The sequence below is a fragment of the Schistocerca americana genome, chromosome 1, assembly GCF_021461395.2.
Source record: "Schistocerca americana isolate TAMUIC-IGC-003095 chromosome 1, iqSchAmer2.1, whole genome shotgun sequence".
In the NCBI taxonomy this organism is placed as follows: domain Eukaryota; kingdom Metazoa; phylum Arthropoda; class Insecta; order Orthoptera; family Acrididae; genus Schistocerca; species Schistocerca americana.
In genome coordinates this window covers 1260277810-1260295685 of record NC_060119.1, presented here as the reverse complement: position 1 = coordinate 1260295685, position 17876 = coordinate 1260277810, and the positions used below count along the sequence as shown (strand labels likewise).

Here is a 17876-nt window from a genome sequence, read left to right as displayed (position 1 = left end):
AAAACTGAAGTTCATAGACGGACTTTAGTTTCCATTCTGCAGTTGATGGTGAGTATTTATCAATTTCAGTTTATTTTGTCGAATAGACTATGCTGTGTTCAATTCTTTCTTTCGCTATACAACCGTTTAACGACTGTAATCTAAAGAATAATCGGTTGTGATATAGTTCCAATTCGTGATGTAAATGTTCTACAGTAGAGGTCAAGGTGTCGGATCTTGATGAAATAGCAATAAAAAAATAAATATACTGCACACTCGTACAACTACCTGCCGGTATCATGGTTAGCTACAATGTCACGTAATCTCATGATGCTTAGTGATCTGTTACAAACTGAATGTTGGTGACTAATAACCTAATTCAAGCAACTGGGTCCGTTTCCTCAATATCGGTTGTGGATCCGCCCTTGTGTCACGTGACAGTCGTGGTCAAAACAGCAGGTGTTTCCTGCGCCCTCGTGTCCAGCACGCAGCTAGCAGCAGTTGGCAGTGCTCAGCCCCTCCGCAAGCAGCGTGGACAAGCCGTGGCCGTGGGGTGCCGCGTGCGGAAAGCTCGTGTCGCCCGGACATGCGCAGACTCACCCACCGTATCCGCCGCCTCCGCTCGGTGGGGGCTGCGGCCCGAACCAGCCGCCTCCAGCTCCACCCGGCGCGCCGCCTCCGCCCCAAGGCCGTTGCGACCAGCCCCCGGGGCCACCGCTGGCCCAGCTTCCGCCTCCACTGCCGCCGGCCCAGCTTCCGCCTCCACCTCCGCCACCGTAGGCTGGCCTCTGGTCCCAGGATCCGCCGCCTCCGACAGCGCCTCCCCCAGAGGGGCCGTACCGGTCCCAGCCACCTCCGTAGCCGTGGCCACGTTCCGCCTCCCAGCCGCCGCCGCCGCCGCCGCCGCCGCCGCCACTACCGCCGGCCCCAGCAGCACCTCCAGGCCTCAGGGTCACCCATCCGCCACCGCCACCACTGCCATAGCGGTCGTCTCTAGAGGGATCCAACCCGTGCGGTCCTCCACCACTGGGAGCACCGCCTGCCCATCCCGCACCACCTCCAGGTGCGCCACCTGCCCACCCACCTCCACCCCCACTACCACCCCCACCTGTACCGTACCGGTGCCCACCGTATGTGTACCACCTGTCTCCTGTTGCTCCAGAACCCCACCTGTCTGTGCTGGAAAGCCACCCAGGCCCACCTCCACCACCACCTCCACTGCCACCTCCGCTAGATCCCCATCTGTCACCATTCCATTTGTCCCCACCAGTTCCCCACCTGTTTCCGCCAGCTCCTAACCATGCAAATGGCCCTCCACTCCCAGAAGAACCCCACTTATTTCCTCCTGAGGACCACCTATCTGTTCCACCGCCACTGCTCCCCCAAGAACCACCACTGCTGCTCGGTCCCCAAGAGCCAGTACTGCCACCTCCCCAGGAGCCACCACTGCCGCTACCTCCTCCGCCTCCGCTGCCCCAGTGACCTGCACTGCTACTCCAGTGCCCTCCCCCACTACCAGCTCCACCAGCAGGAGGCCAAGGTGAACTCCCACCGCCTCCAACTGGTGGGTGCCCTGCTGCTCCACCAGCAGGTCCATATCCATAGCCATCACCACCTCCATAACCGTAGTAACCACCATACCTGTCAGCAGGCCACCGACCTCCACCAGCATGTTTAGGTGGGTCCTTATCCCAGTGCCCATAACGGTGCTCCTCAGGTCTCCATGCAGTACTGGCCCCTCCTCCACTTGGTCCCCAAGGCCTGTAAACCCCTCCACCTTGTCCTCCACCACCTCCAGGTGGCCAAGGACCACCAGCCCCTCCTGACGACCATGAGCCACCCCCACCTCCTGATGGAGGCCAAGGGCCACCACCAGGTCCAGCAGTAGACGACCATGAACCACCGCCTCCTCCTCCTCCTCCTCCTCCTCCTCCTCCTCCTCCAGGTGGCCACGGACCTCCTCCACCTCCAGATGACCACGGACTGCCTCCTCCTCCTCCTGGTCCTCCAGAAGCCCAAGGACCATTGCCACCTCCTCCAGATGACCATGACCCACTGCCTCCTACTGCTCCTCCACCTGACGACCAACTGCCACCACCGCCTTCGTGGTGGTGTGGGTGGTGGTGGGGGTCACCTTGCCACGGCACTCCACCCGGTCCCAGGTTGTCGTAGCCATTGCCCCGGTAGCCGTGGGGTGACGATGCTGCCGCCACGTGATCCAGCGCGGCAGGATCTGTTCCCGATCTGTCAACAACAGATAGCGTTACAAGTAGAACCTGAGCAATACTTCTTCCTCCTTGCAATTGACGTCAGACAGTAGTGGGTACAAGGTCAAAAGTAGCAGTCCTCAAACATAACATTTCGAATTTGCCAGCAAGTGTCCTTCACAGAGTTTCCCAGAAATGGCTGTACGCTTAACAAAATAGACAGACGAAAACTTGTGAGTCATATGTGTGATATAGCGCAACTACTTTTCAGGATGTTTAAAAGAATGACTGGTTGCCACACGAGGAAAAATATATTAGCTAATACATGAAAATATACGTTAGGTATTATGGTTTTATTACATGTAGGAATTAATGCACATTTTTCGTACATCTGGACCTGTTCTGTTTTAATCATTATTTAATCCGAACAGGAACAAGGTGCAAGTGCTGAATGTCGACAAAAGAAGTAGAACAACGACTTGCTGTCATGGAAACAAAGATGTTCAGGTGGACATCTGGATTAACACTGCACGATCATGTCACAAGTAAGTTACATGTAGTAGCACCTATGGCAGACTAGATGAGAGAAAGATGTCTTTGACACTAGGAGCAAGTTCTCAGAATAGATGCAAGAACATTGGTTTCTGTTCGAGAGTAAATGGTAAACGAGCAATAGAGCGACCTAAGTAGCGATGGTTCGACACACTACCCGAAGATCTCAAGATCTCAGGTCTGCACCCTGATCAGGCCCAAGATCAGGTGTAATGGCGACAGAGAGCGAAAGCAAGCAAGATAAAGGCCAAGGAAGAAGAAGGAGAAGAAGGTATGACGTGAGGGAGTCAGTTGTAACAGTGTTCTAGGAGACATTTGTAACATATTGTACTTCACTGCCAGTGTAAATGAATCTCTTTTTTGTCCTTTTTTCTATAACCTGGCTTGTATCAACAGTTCATAAAGATACATTTATTAAAATTGTCTATATTAGTCGCTGCTATAGCATGCGGAGGAATCGTAAGCGGTTAAGAGGTCAGGTGCAGCAGGGAGCTATGAAAGCTGCTACTGCGGAAGTTTTAAATTCCAGAATATAAGTGAGAAATGTGACAAGAGAATCTGGCACCTGCCACGTGTCACTATAAAGATTTTGCCAGAAAACGAGGACAACCACGTCTCAAAATTAGGCTACAATGTGAAAAGTACCACACTAAAGTGCGCTACCTAAGTAAAGTCAATCGCTCTCGGCAGTCTTTAATACCATCCTTTCCAACAGCTTCACTACAAAATGTTGACCCAGTGAGACAAGTGTAATTCGCTAACAGTGACGATTCATGCCCTGCTGACAGCTCATTTCTCGAAGACCGAGCGTTCGTTCATAGGATCAGCGAACTATGGGGAAATCGACGCCGGAATATGCATAACAATAAATCGAATGAAATACCTCATTGTTATAGTATTTTTATGAGTACATTTACCTTTACAAATAAATATTAAACTGCAGTTCAAAATTACTTCTTCCTCCACAAAGTTTCAAATATAGTAAATAAAGATTATATTAGTTGTTAAAAAATGAATTATCTATGTCTTAATGCATTTTGGAAAAGACATTATCATAAAACTATTATTATCTACACGAAGTGAATACATTACAGTTGACCCTTATGCGTGCTGCAACTGGCCCACAACTAGTGAGCAATGTGACACACCACAGTATTAAGCATAAATTTAAGTATTGCCTGAAATATCACAGAAGTATTAATAATGAATTCATAATCATTACTGGAAAGAATGACTATGTAATTCAATAAATTACATAATTTTTTCTACTGTACAAAAAGTGGGTTGATAACTGCAACAAAATTGAATTTTGTCAGACAATGCCCGGGTTCCGCTATACTTTCCCAAAAGCTGTAAGGACGTCACAGTCAGAGTAACTCTCCGATTTTGCTGGTATACAGTTCGGGTTACAATTTCAACCTTTGCCTTTCGCGGGAAAGTGCCCTGCCAACTGAGCTATCCAAGCACGACTTGTGACACCTCGTCAAAGTGTTACTTCTTCCAGTTAAGCTGTGGGAAAAGGTCGCGAGTCGTGCTTGGGTAGCTCAGTTGATAAAGAACTTGCACGCGAAAAGCAGAGGTCCTGTGTTTGAGTCCCAGTCCAGGCACGCGATGTTTGTGTAAGTACATTAATACATTCAATACTTGTCGCCTTGCCACTTCCAGCACTTTGTCTTACGTCTCCTTAGTCTGCATCACATAATTTGTTTTTTATGTAACCTTAACACTGAATGTGTGAAGACGCAATTGAAAGCAATCACCTGAAGATGATCTGAAACTCGAAATCGTTCGTGTTTTAAGGAAACCTCCTTCAAAAGTGATTGCCAGAAGATTTTCGTTAATATTGACCTTAAAATGAACAGCCACGGAGTTAAACACCCGTTATTCATTAAATGTATTTAATATTTCACGAGAGCATTTATGTTCTTATAGCACTATGGGTCAATCCGAAAGGGTTATTTTAAATACGTTTTATTCCTGCTATGAGTTAAGTAACTCTACTAGTGTCCCACGCCATTATGATTACGTCAGAACTTTGTAAGAAAAGTTTCCTGACTGTGTTGTGGAACCTGACACAAATTGAAATAAAAGAAAGTACTGAGACCGAGTACTTCGCGCACTCCACACCGTCCAGAATGACAAACGAAAACAAACAGCTCCTCGATTTGTATTGATATTAAAATACTCGTCAAATTTATCAGAAATTCCTTACTAAAAATTACTGTTTTCATTTTGTAGTGCTTCTTGCGGCATTTCGCCCTTCATCAGAAACAATTACATACATTTACAGCTTAAGGACATACTACATGAAAAATCATACGACATAAACTATCCATTAATATTTCAGTAAATGCATTTTTGTCACTGACGGACTACTGTTATACCCGATGGACAATTAAGTTATGTCAGTAGAAGATTTCATAACAATGCCAACAATCCTTCGTAGAAAGATTGTTGCATGAACTAATGATTTGAAGGTGAAACAAATGAAACGACTTGGCTTCTTGTTACACACAGTACCCGTAGCAGAATTAATGCACCTGTATTTCACTGTTTGAACTTCCTTTACATACTAATTCCGTAGTGAAGACAACGTTCGATTCAATGGTATGAGTTCATCTGAGCGTCTGTTGTCTCCTCACTCAAGTTATGAAGTTCGTGTTCGTGTTATTCGGTTAACTGGTGGTGGTTAGTGTTTAACGTCCCGTCGACAACGAGGTCATTAGAGACGGAGCGCAAGCTCGGGTTAGGGAAGGATTGGGAAGGAAATCGGCCATGCCCTGTCAAAGGAACCATCCCGGCATTTGCCTGAAACGATTTAGGGAAATCACGGAAAACCTAAATCAGGATGGCCGGAGACGGGATTGAACCGTCGTCCTCCCGAATGCGAGTCCAGTGTGCTAACCACTGCGCCACCTCGCTCGGTATTCGGTTAACTATCATTGTTCTCTGTTTAATAACGTTCTAAGGTGTTCTAGTTTTATCACGAGGCCTTTTCACTTCTGAAGCAAGGACATATACGTTGGTTCTAAAAATGCAGAATGCTGCTACATGATACCTTAATTTCAGCTGTCATCCATCACTTCTCCAAACATCTGTCTGCACTCACCCTTACTTTTTTTGATAGTAAGTTAATGATACAAAACCTGTTACAAAACACTTTAGAAGGAGTTAGGCCTGTCACATTCATAAATCTGTATTCTGTGTATTACCAGTAAATTCTCCGTAAATAACGTGTTTACATAATTGTTTCTGTTCTATAGTATTGCTCCTAACGTAGTTAAAGCTACCTAAGAGGGATCACCTGTAATTACATTTTAACCATCGCACATACAAGCAGTTGCTTCTCGCCAAAACGTAACTGAAGTGCTACATACAAAGCAACATATGCAACAATGTCACATGATTAAAAAGCATAGCAAACATGCATCATGTTGGTTATGACAGTTAGGTATTTAGTTAGTACATTGAAATGAGGCATATTTTTCGAATTGCAGCTGCAGTACATTCAGAATGGGTGACATATTTATTGGTTACTAAATAATGTATAACATAATAATAATAATAATAATAATAATAATAATAAAGAGAACACGTGACAACACAGAAATAAATACATTTTTCTTAGATCTATATCTAGACATTGTCCCATCGTTTGACTAGGGGAAATACAACACAAATTAAGCTATTGTGTTTTCATCTTTATTGATTAATTATCACGGATGGAGTTGTTTCTCCAGCATCTATTTCATAGCATTACTCCAAGTATAATGGAGTGATTTTGAAGTGTAATATTGTGAAACTAATTTTTCTTAATCTTGTAATTTATACATGCAACAGTCTGGTCTATAATTTTTTGTTTAGTTTCTTGTATTATAACAAGTCCTGTGAAACAAAAATTTGAAATATCGGATTGATTGGTTTATAGTTGCTCTTCAGTTTTCAGTAACAGGTCGACCTAACAGATTATGTAACTGTTGTGATGAATTACAAGTCCCTTTGTCCATTCATTTGTTTAATATTTGATCATCTGCAATGTCATTGAGTACCCAGTTTAACGAATGTTCGATATTCATGGGTGAACCTCACAATTAAGGAATATGCAGAACTGTTGAAGAATATATACTTGTCTTCCGGACTTCTAAAAGAAGAGAAATCTAGTGCGTTTTCTAAACTTGTCTGGTTTTCTCTACATTTCAGATTGTACTACGAAGTAACTGTATTTCAACGAAAACAGATGAAGACAAAGAAAAACGATATTTCTCCCTGTGAAGGCATCATGTGCACCGTAATGAAGAACGAAGAACCACAGAAAATGATTGTAAGTGGATGGCTGAAATGTTTATATTTTAGAGAAGCTACATCCAGCACTGTTTCACATGAACAAAATATGTTATTGAATGGAAGACTACTGAAAGTAATATTTAAGAAAGCGTGACTAAACTCTTTACTCCAATTTATTGTGCAGGTTTCCCAACATAATGAGAGTTCACAAATAACACTTGACTGAACTTTGCACACAAGTTACCTAATCAGTAAGATAAAGAACACATACTGAGTTGTGTTGGGCATTGATGGACTTAAGTTTAGGACTTCATCACATTTCGGACGAAATTCAATACTTTGTAGGCAAGCTGCTCTGTATGACGTACTCCTTGTGGAGACATACTGTTCTACACTTTAGCTTCTTCAAACACTTAAGGCTGCTATCATGTGCTATCATGCGAGTGCTTTTATCATCGTTGAGGCGTGATGAATAGTAAATTAGAACGTGAGGTATAAATTGTGCTCCAGTTTTGGGAACAGCCATCCCAAAGCCGGAACGCAGGGGCTTCTGTTGGGAAAATACCCGTAACACATGAACTGGTAATTAATTTTAAACGTAATTTCATTTTTCTTAGGTGACGTGTAGTAATAAATGTTGTGTACTGGCGGATTTAGTAACCATAAATAATATATGAACATAACAAACATTACGCTAGTAAAATTGTTTCTGTAGTATGTGGATCCCCATTCTTCGCTGCTGTACACACAATTGAACGTTTAAATAAGTTAACAACTACGCTGAAATGACGCTGGTAATGCATGAGTGAAAGGACATTGCAGAACAGCTGAGTTGCTTTGGAGTGGACTAGTGTCCACAGTGGGTTCGCAATTAGGTAAACCATCTGACGTTCCTCAAAGTTTCAAACCACTTTCCCTTTTGAGCTGTTCTTATAAAGTCTCGGAGACGCTCATTTGTAATAGAATTGGCGAATTCGTTCTAGAACATATCCCAGATCAGCGGGTTTCAAGTCACAGAGAAGTTGTTGCTACTAATCACTCGCCCTCAAAACTTTCTCAGAGGCTGGTTTCCAAGAAAACGTGAACACATTTGTCGCGTTCGTAGACCTAACCGCGGCATATGGCACATTCTGGAGAGAAGGGATGGTGTACAAAATACTAAAAACGAAGTGATACCGAAAAACTGTATCTCTCATCAACAACATGATTAACAAAAAATATTCTGCATTTAGTTGGGAGGAAATGTGAGCAAGGAGAGGAAATTAAGTAATGATCTGCCACAGTGCTCCTATACACGTCTGATCTCCCCAATACCAGGTCAACAAATTTGTGCTACGCGGACGATGTTGCTTCTGCTTGTACAATCAAAGAACTCTGACAAACAGAGACAATTCTCACAGAGGATCTAGCCAAAATGAGCTCCTATTTTAGAACGTGGAGACTTAAACCCAGTACAAGTAAAACTGAAGTATGTGCATTCCATATGAACAATAAAGAAGCTAATATGGGGCTCGGAGATAAACTTAAGGAAACACTCTTTGCTAAGTACCTTGGTGTCACCCTTGGCCGCACCCTTTCATACCAAAAACGTTTTGAAAATACTGCTGCCAAGATAAAGTGACAATATTATTCAGAAATTGTGTGGAATGATGTGGGGAGCTCCAGAGAATACCTTGCTCACATCATCCAATGCGCTTATCTTCTCAGCAGCCGAGTATTGTGCCTTGGAGTGGCCACACAGCTGCCTCACCAACTTGATCGACGTCCAGTTGAACCACACTGTGTGATTGATAAATGGGACAAATCGACCAACACCCATTTAGTGCCTTCGTCTGCTGAGTAGCACCTATCCTCCCACAATCCGTAAGAGCGAATCCTTGCTTAGAATTACTCATACAGGGAAACACAGCAAGTCTACGACTAAATATGCTCCGTTCAAGAAACCCACGGTTACGGCAAGTAGGACAGCTAGATGCCAATAATACCGAAATGAGGGACCTGCGGGATCAGAAATGTCAATTTACTGAAAATGCTGAAGAACGTGAGTGGTTCCGAGAGTGAAACTGCGACACTGCTGGCACGAAGCTCGACAGGAAACTAAGGATCAAATTGAAGAGACCTCGCACTGGGCGTGGTCGATGCGCACAGACTCGCTTTACAGATGGGGTGATACAGAGTCTCTGGCATGTGACTGTATGGCTCTGGACCAGACAGTCAAGCACATTAGAGACGAATGCCCCTTGTATTCATAACAGGAGAGTTGGAGCAACATGGTGATAGCTGACGATATGGCTCTTACATCGATTAGGAACTTAGAACTTGACGTTTAGTTACTTTTATATGCAGTTTTATCTTTCCGTAATCGTATTATACACGGTGAAAAGCATTTAAACCGACAAACTCTGGGAGGCTGTAGGGGACATCAAAACAACTATTTTTTCCTTATATCATTTTTTCCTACAAGGAGTATTTAAACCGGTAGAGGAAGATTTCTCTGGCGCGCGGGATTAGCCGAGCGGTCTAGAGGCGCTACAGTCATGGACTGGGCGGCTGGTTCCGGCGGAGGTTCGAGTCTTCCCTCGAGCATGGGTGTGTGTGTTTGTCCTTAGGATAATTTAGATTAAGTAGTAGTGTGTGGACTGATGACCTTAGCAGATAAGCCCATAAGATTTCACACACATTTGAACATTTTTGAAGATTTCTCTAGCGGCAAATTAATTAAACCAACAAACACTTTTCCATTTTTTACGACCAGGAGACAACGCATTAACACAACCCAATTGCAGTTACAGTAGATTTTCAAAAATACCTCCACTGACACGTAAACAAAGGTTGCAACGTCGGATCATGTTCTGTCTGACACGGGCAAAAACCCGGGAGTATCCTGACTTGTTCCCGCTGCTGCAACTTCCGGGCAACCAGATCCTCTTCTGATGCAACAGGAGTTGCGTAAACAATGTTGCACATCTCTCCCCACTCAGAAAAGTCCAGAGGGGATATATCTGGGGATTGAGCAGGCCATGGTACAGGACCACCTCTGCCAATCCACGTTTCTGGGAACCGTCGGTCCAGGAATCGGCGCACACGACGACTGAAATGTGCATGCGCCTCGTCATGTTGGAGCCACATGCGTTGTCTTCCAAGAATTCTGGAAATGCTCTGGCGAGTAAATTGTAATAGTGCCTGCCATTTAATGGCCTAGGTAGCAGATACGGCCCAATTAAACAGTCCCCAACAACGCCGACCCACACATTAACGAAGAACCGCACTTGATGAGCGCTAGTAACTGTGGCATGTGGGTTATCCTCACTCCAAACATGTGAATCGTGCTTTTGAAGACTCCATCACGCCCGAACGTTGCTTCATCGGTAAACACCACAAAGGATGGAAACGTAGGATGCATTTGATACTGTTCCAGGCACCACTGCGAAAACAGTGCTCTAAGTGGATAATCAACTGGTTCCAGGTTGTGGACACGCTGTAAGTGAAATGGACGTAAAAATTGCTCTCGAACGATTGTTCTTACATTCGTCTGATTCGTCCCCATCTTACGTGCAATTGCACGAGTGCTGATAGAATGATCCCGCTCCACATGATGCAAGACAGCTTCCTCAAATTGCAGCGTTCTTACCGTGCGACGGCGTCCCTGTCCAGGTAATCTGCTAAATGATCCGGTCTCACGCAGACGTTGGTACACAGCAGCAAAGGTCGTATGATGTGGCGTACGGCGATTAGGATATTGCTGTTGATACACCCGCTGTGCGGCTCGTCCGTTGTGGTGCGCCACGTAGTACTGTGAAGGCATTGCTAATTACGCATATAAAATTTTTTTCGTGATGTTCTTTAGATTCCTATTCTTTTTCTTTTGTTCATATGGGCATTTGTAATTGTGATTTTGTAACATTCTACTGTGGCTTTTAAATGTAAAGATGTAATTGTGATTATTTCGTTTGCCAATGGATAAGTATGTTTCTTGCTTTGTACCTGTGGTAAAGTTCGTAAAGTTCTCTTTTGGAATATTATTAATTGTGAAAAATGCAGTGAATAACATTTATAAAGATTTATGTAATTTACGATAACGATATAAGATCTATAGACAGGGGACAGCGATAGTGATATCGATAGTCGAAAGGTTGTTGTGTAGTAGAGGGGATGGTGGATGGTGTGTCTGTGAAGCGTGCGCGGAAAAATAGTACTGTGTTTTATGAAAAGCGTACGTAATTGTATTGACAGTGATACCGAACTATCAGATTGTTAATTCTGTTAGCACTGCGGTATGTAATGCCATCGCCAGCGAACTTTAAGAGCAAAAAAACCGGACTGTGGAAGTGCCGCTAACAATACTTTGTTGTGGCCGACACGAACAGTGCTTTTATGCGAATGAACTTTGCTGGTATTGGCTTTGGGTGGTGGAACTGTTGTCTATCACATTCTATCAAGCCATGAAAGTGAAGACTAATTAACTGTGCAATATAAATGGCTTTCAGTGACGTTGTCGAAGTTTGAAATGCGAGAACAGAGTGGACATTGTTTACGGTGTGCTTCACACACAAGAACAATTCTTTGAACTGTGTATTTGTGGCTAAGACTATATGAATGTGACGAATTGTGTAATTATGGACGATAGCGTCACGGACAGTGCATAGAGTGTAAAAACGAGCGATGTCTACGTAATGTACTTTGGAAGAGAGGACATGTCAACAACGGTCGTATACTGGCGTCTTGTGGTTTGTTAATCACCACGGGGTTAATGATACAGCTGTGCCGGACCTTTATTTGCGTTTCGCCGGAGAAGATTAACCAGCGGAACTGCCTCTATCCTGCTCTCATCGTCGTAACCCGCCGATATCGTGCTGCCCAACGCAACGCTTCGTATGCAACAAAAAGCTAAGGGATTTCGCCGAACGCTATCCCCTGACCTAGAAACTTTCTTTCTCTATTAAAAGTATAAGAATTACAGACTCTATTTAAATAAATTCTTTGTTTAGATTATGTTTGCTTTCTGCTAACGAAAATAAAATTACAATCAGTGAATTAAATGTTGCCTGGTAGTCATTGTGGAAACACCAGTAAATATAAACTTTTTCCTCTCATTAGAACTAATTCTCCTTGCATGTCAAAATTATTGTAGTTATTTTATGTAGTTTTATGTATTTTTATGAGACTAGATATATGACAGTGGCTGATAAAGAGTATTTTGTCGCGAAATATGGCTTCGCGCGAAAATACGGCGACCGCCATAATTGCTTGTGTTCTGACCAATAACGTAAAAGCTGCTATTCCCGTATTGGTGCATTTCCTGACGTGAGCGGGAATTATAAATATCAGCTGTCAAATCACGTAGGGACTGTGTACCCAGTAATAAAATTGTTTGATATTGTATTGCTACGAGTCGTAGTATTAAGAGACACTGGTTATACTCAAAAGTGGGTAGACGTATGGTGAAACCCCCCAGCGTTCATGCGATTGTTAACAGTATTGTGTGTGATTCACGAAATTTTGTCACTTTTTCTAATTCCTTTCAGATATTGTCTTAGATGTCTTTGAAGTTCCAGGGGATATATACACAATTTTGTCGGTGCAGGTTAATTTCAGAGCCGTTTCTCGTGAATATTAGAGTTTTCAGTTCTTAAATAAAGTGTGACCGTGACAAATTGAGAACTATAACGAAGAATGTGGTTTTCCAAGTAGAATTTTGGATGACTTCACAGTTCAGATTTTGATAATTATTTTTCTTGTGGGTTGAGGTCATCACAGTACGCACCAACTATATCAGTGTACTCACTCTAGGTGTATTGCTCCATTAATAAATAGAGACACGACTACACTGGTGGACAACAGTTGCCTACAACCGAAGATCGTAATACGGCCTCTAACAACTGAAGATCGTAATACGGCCTCTAACAAATGAAGAGCGTAATACGGCCTCCACCGGTTTAAATAATCCTCACAGGAAAAAATGACATTAGGGAAGAATATTCGTTTTGATGTCCCCTACAACCTCCCACAGTTTGTCGGTTTAAATACTTTTCACCCTGTATACATATAGTAATGTTATATAACTGTCCTTTTACGCTGCGTGTAAGCCAAATGAATAAATAAATAAGTGGGTTGGATCAGACTGGCGAAAAACCTGCTAATTCACAGAATGCAAAGTAATGTAATCATTACTGTATGCGAGATTAGTATACACACTTGTCAAATATTAATTGTTGTACACACTACTACTTGTCTGGCAAATTAACAGGAAGGGACATGTAGAGACTCAGTTTCATAATTTGTGATGAACAGATAATTAAATAAGCAAGGAAGTACTGTCAGTATGTGATGTACATAAAAACGTAAACAATAAATTTTAATGAAGTGTTATGTGGTTATTAGGTGCACAAAGAGCAAGGTGTGTCTGCAATGTTACTGGCATCTGAAGTGTCATCACACCCGACCGACCCAGTACCAGACCTCGAACAGCCAGATCTTCTCCTGGGAGCTGCACACAGATTCACGCGTATCGTCGTCCAAACCAAAGCTGTCTCCATCAGGTCAGCCTCTGAGCTCAGCTGGGAGCTGCAGCCACTGTTATCGATACTGGCCCAGATCATGGACAACCGAACCCTCTGCAGAGATCAGCATACAGACCTATGTGTGTGCTCAACCAGGCGCTTGCCATCGTCACTGGCCCAGATGATGGAGACCAGAAGTAGCTCGACACTTGTCCGGCAGCTGTGTGCCGGCACATTTGGGTCCGGTCAGAGGTCAGCACCGCCACCACCAGCCCAGGCGAACACGGACCGTTGACAGCTGGGAGCTGCGTGTGCAGGGCCTATCCCAAGCCAGTGCCACCACCAGCGGGCCAGACCACGGACAGTCCCACACCCAGTTTTTGGAGCAGAGCTGCGTACCGACCTATGGGTGTCGCACCTGTTGGCGTCGGCGCGGCCCAGGTAGACGAGCCCTCTTGCCGTGGGCGGCGTCGGCGGCTCGGGGCGCGCCCACTGGCCGGCGCCGTCCTCGACGCTGCCCCCGTAGATGAGCACCACGGCGGCAGCCGGTGACGTCACCAGCAGCGCGACGACCACCTGCAGACAACGTCACCAGCGCACCGGTCTCACAGGCAGTCGGTCAAGGATCGGCACAGTGATGGTGGAGCAAGCAGTGGCAGCTCGACAACACCTGTTATAAACTTAACAATGGAGCAAATGATGTGTTGGAAGTAACGAGCCCATGCTATACGGCTGGATAACAACAATCAGTCTCACTTCAAGAATGTGGGTGTTGCATCCCAGTAAACCTCAGTCGTTACTAGGAAAAGGAGAACATTAGTCCTCAAGGAGCGACGCTGCATGTGAGGGAAAACTGACATGACAAATCTGGAGTACACTGGACAGACACAAGATGAATTTTATCTGCTAACTGAAAGTTGTAATCTTATATGACCAGTACGGCTAACATCACTGTGTATAAAGGGAATAAAGGCATCAGTGTGTGTCCAAGATGCAAAACATGCTAAGTGAACTGGGCTGTTACAAATGAACTGTGCAGTAGAAACACATGTTGCAGTTGGGAAAGCAGATTAGCAGGTGCAATAAATTATAAAATTGTAGTAGTCCAGTAAGCGATGCGAAAATTGGGGAACATTATTGTAGTGGAAAATTTTTGTACAATGGTAGGGGGCAGTGTAATGAATAAAATACTAAAAATCCTGACTGGGGGGGTGCGAGAGTGGGGATGAGGGTGAGGGCCTTAAAATTCTATTCGTTGTTTTTCTCGATTGACTAGAAAACCGCGGCTTCTAAGCAAAATGTTTCCGAATACAAAATTTAAAAAAAAATGGCTCTGAGCACTATGGGACTAAACTTCTGAGGTCATCAGTCCCCTAGAACCTAGAACTACTTAAACCTAACTAACGTAAGGACATCACACACATCCATGCCCGAGGCTGGATTCGAACCTGCGATCATAGCAGCAGCGCGGTTCCAGACTGAAGCGCCTAGAACCGCTCGGTCACAACGGCCGGCTGTAATCGGCCACTTTGAACTCCAATAACTCATGTACTATTTAAGTGCCAAGCCTGTAATTCATAGCAATTTACGTTCAGACTAGTATCTTTCTAAAGACACGGCGATTGACAAAATCGGATGAAGCATTTACATTTTGGAAATTCATTGCTCGGTGTTACTTGTGTAATTCACCGTCAGATACTAAACTTTAAACTAATAAAGATATTGAAAATCTGGTTACACCATCAGAATCGACGTGCAAATAATAGTAATGTACACGTTTCTTTTTTAGGTATCATGATTCATCTGGCTATTATTAATTTCTATACGAACTGTGAAATGTCTGCCATTAAACTTTCACAAAGTCCGCCATCTTTGACACTCCTGGCGCGTCTTCTTCATCAACACAGCGTCACCATGGAATTCCCGGCCACGTGGCTGGACCGGCCATTGTGCGGCATCACGCGGTTTGCTTACCTAACGTTCAACAGCACGTGGTCCCTGCCAGGCAGCGGCTTTGACGAGCGTCCTGTGTGGCCGCGCCAACTCTGAACATGTATTTCCAGGGCGCCAAAGCTCGCCTGTCACCTCACAAATTGCACGTCTATTTCCCCGTACACATCTCCGTAGCCATCGTTCACCCCCGTCTTCTATGGCCCGTGGTGCAGTGCAGTTGCCTTGGCGCCGGTTTTCGATAGCGCCACTTTGCTAGACAAGTATACTTTTACTATGGCGACACACAAACGGTTTAAAAACTCAGCTGTTTCGGAAATGCCTCCATCCTTGGCCTGAAAGCCAATGACCGTGACCTCCTGGACATAAGCTACGTCGCTTACAACAACGACTACACCGTTTCCCGCATCCCCTCGACAATATTTACAAGCCTTCCATTGCTGGTGCTGCCACCTGTCGTCTCTGAGTAGTTACTGCATGTTAACGTCGAACATGACGGTGGTCTCAATAACTGACCTTAAAAATTTTAAATAGTTAATTAACAACTTCCTGCCAAATCCAGTTCTTGGGGCAGACACCTTTTTGAAGTCGAATCTTGCATCATTTTGGAAAAATTTCTGCGTACTTCCAGCACAGGAACATAGAACATAGTACCAAAACCTGCTGACCAGGTTGCAGGAGGCCGTCAATACCATGAGTTGTGGGAACGAGTCCAGGGAGGAAGGTGTCTTTGTTTATTGAACGTGCCCCACCTCACTCTGCGAAGGGCACAGCCACACTTGTTGCTTCTTTGGGCCATCTCTTATTGCCTCATGTCCCGCACATTCTCCTGAAATGGCACCCAGTGAGTTTCTCCTCTTTCTGCAAAAGAAAACAATCATTGCTTGGCGGGCATTTCCACAATCACGACGAGGTGACTTTGAAGGTGCAACGATTCCTTAACGGCCAAAATGGAGACTTCTACAAATTAGGTTTCCACCAAATCATCTATTACACAGAAAAATGTATCACGTTCTTGGGTGAACTAACTTCTTACCAAGTTTACTGGTTGCAACCTGATTTTTACCAGATGATAATCAAAATTGATATTACATTTATCACTCACATTTTAGTTAAACGTACATCACGCTAGTCTGCGTTATATAGCTGCAATAAATACGGCAAAATCTCTAACAAAAACATCACAGAGAGACATTTCGGAAACGTTGGTGAGTAATGTACAACACAATATATACGGGTCACGAGTTTGCTTACAAATTATATAATTTGATTGAACCGCACAAATTGAAGCGATAAGATATAAAGAATGGACTGAACATTATAAAAGGTATTTGGTTTAACCCCAGGGCCAATGCTTCTACTACTCCTGACGAAAGGAACAGAGAATCATAAAAAAAGACTTAATTACTTCAGGAGAGCAAGACGCTGTAATAAGAAACCAAAAGAATAAAAAAAATCACCAGACCAGAGGGTATAAATAAAGAACTCAAAGAATGGAGGGCCTTTACTCAAACTCCACCTTCTTCATCTAACAAATACCTGCTGGCTTACAATGAAGATCCTCGATACATGGTTAAAGACAACTGCTTCTCCTATATTTTAGAAAGGGGAAAGAAATAAACCCGCAAACTACAGAGGTATAAGTATACTAAATTCAACTTATAAACAATACTCTGGTACATTAAAGCCAACAGCAGATCACTCTTGCACGAAAAACAGAATGGTTTTCGAAAAGGGTGAGATTATATTGACGATATATGAAACAGCTAATAAAATAAAATAAAAAAATTGCCCACCTATGGGGCCTTCGCTGAGGTAGTCAGGCGTGCACTATGGAATATAATGGTTACACGGCGCTATCCTCAGCGCATAATAACGTGTATAACAACAGCATAAAATGGTACGTGTTTCGGACATAGTTCATCTCATTACAGTGGAGAAATATAGTTATTAATCAGGGATTAAGATAGGTGTGTGTATTATCATCCACGATTTTTAACATTTATGTGGACGATGTCCTGCACGAATGGAAGGATTAGGCACCATATGAAATTAGGAAAGGCTGTTTTAAATGTGTCAGCATACACTGATGACCTAGTGTTTATGCAAAACACAGAAGATAATCTTCATGGAGCTATTTCTTTACTACATGAGATTTGAAAAAAATATAACATTAAAATTTCTACTTCAAAATCAGTAAACATGGTATGGAAATGAGCGTTTGGCGTCATTGGCCGGGAGGCCCCTCGCGGGGCAGGTCCGGCCGCCATATCGCAGGTCTTATTACATTCGGCGCCACATTGGGCGACCTGCACGCCGGATGGGGATGAAATGATGATAAACACAACACAACACCCAGTCCCTGAGCGGAGAAAATCTCCGACCCAGCCGGGAATCGAACCCG

The 17876-nt window shown here is 43.9% G+C and overlaps 1 protein-coding gene across 1 annotated transcript in view; it reads right to left on the bottom strand.

Moving 5' to 3' along the window:
- The window catches only part of LOC124598865 (loricrin-like), a 172019-nt gene that overhangs the window by 40383 nt on the left and 113760 nt on the right, over positions 1–17876 (bottom strand). The window contains exons 2-3 of the mRNA XM_047136032.1: positions 13941–14098; positions 580–2223 (exon numbers count right to left, since the gene is read on the bottom strand). Of these exons, the coding sequence (XP_046991988.1) occupies positions 580–2223; positions 13941–14098 (1802 nt within the window). The remainder of the gene's footprint in view (positions 1–579; positions 2224–13940; positions 14099–17876) is intronic.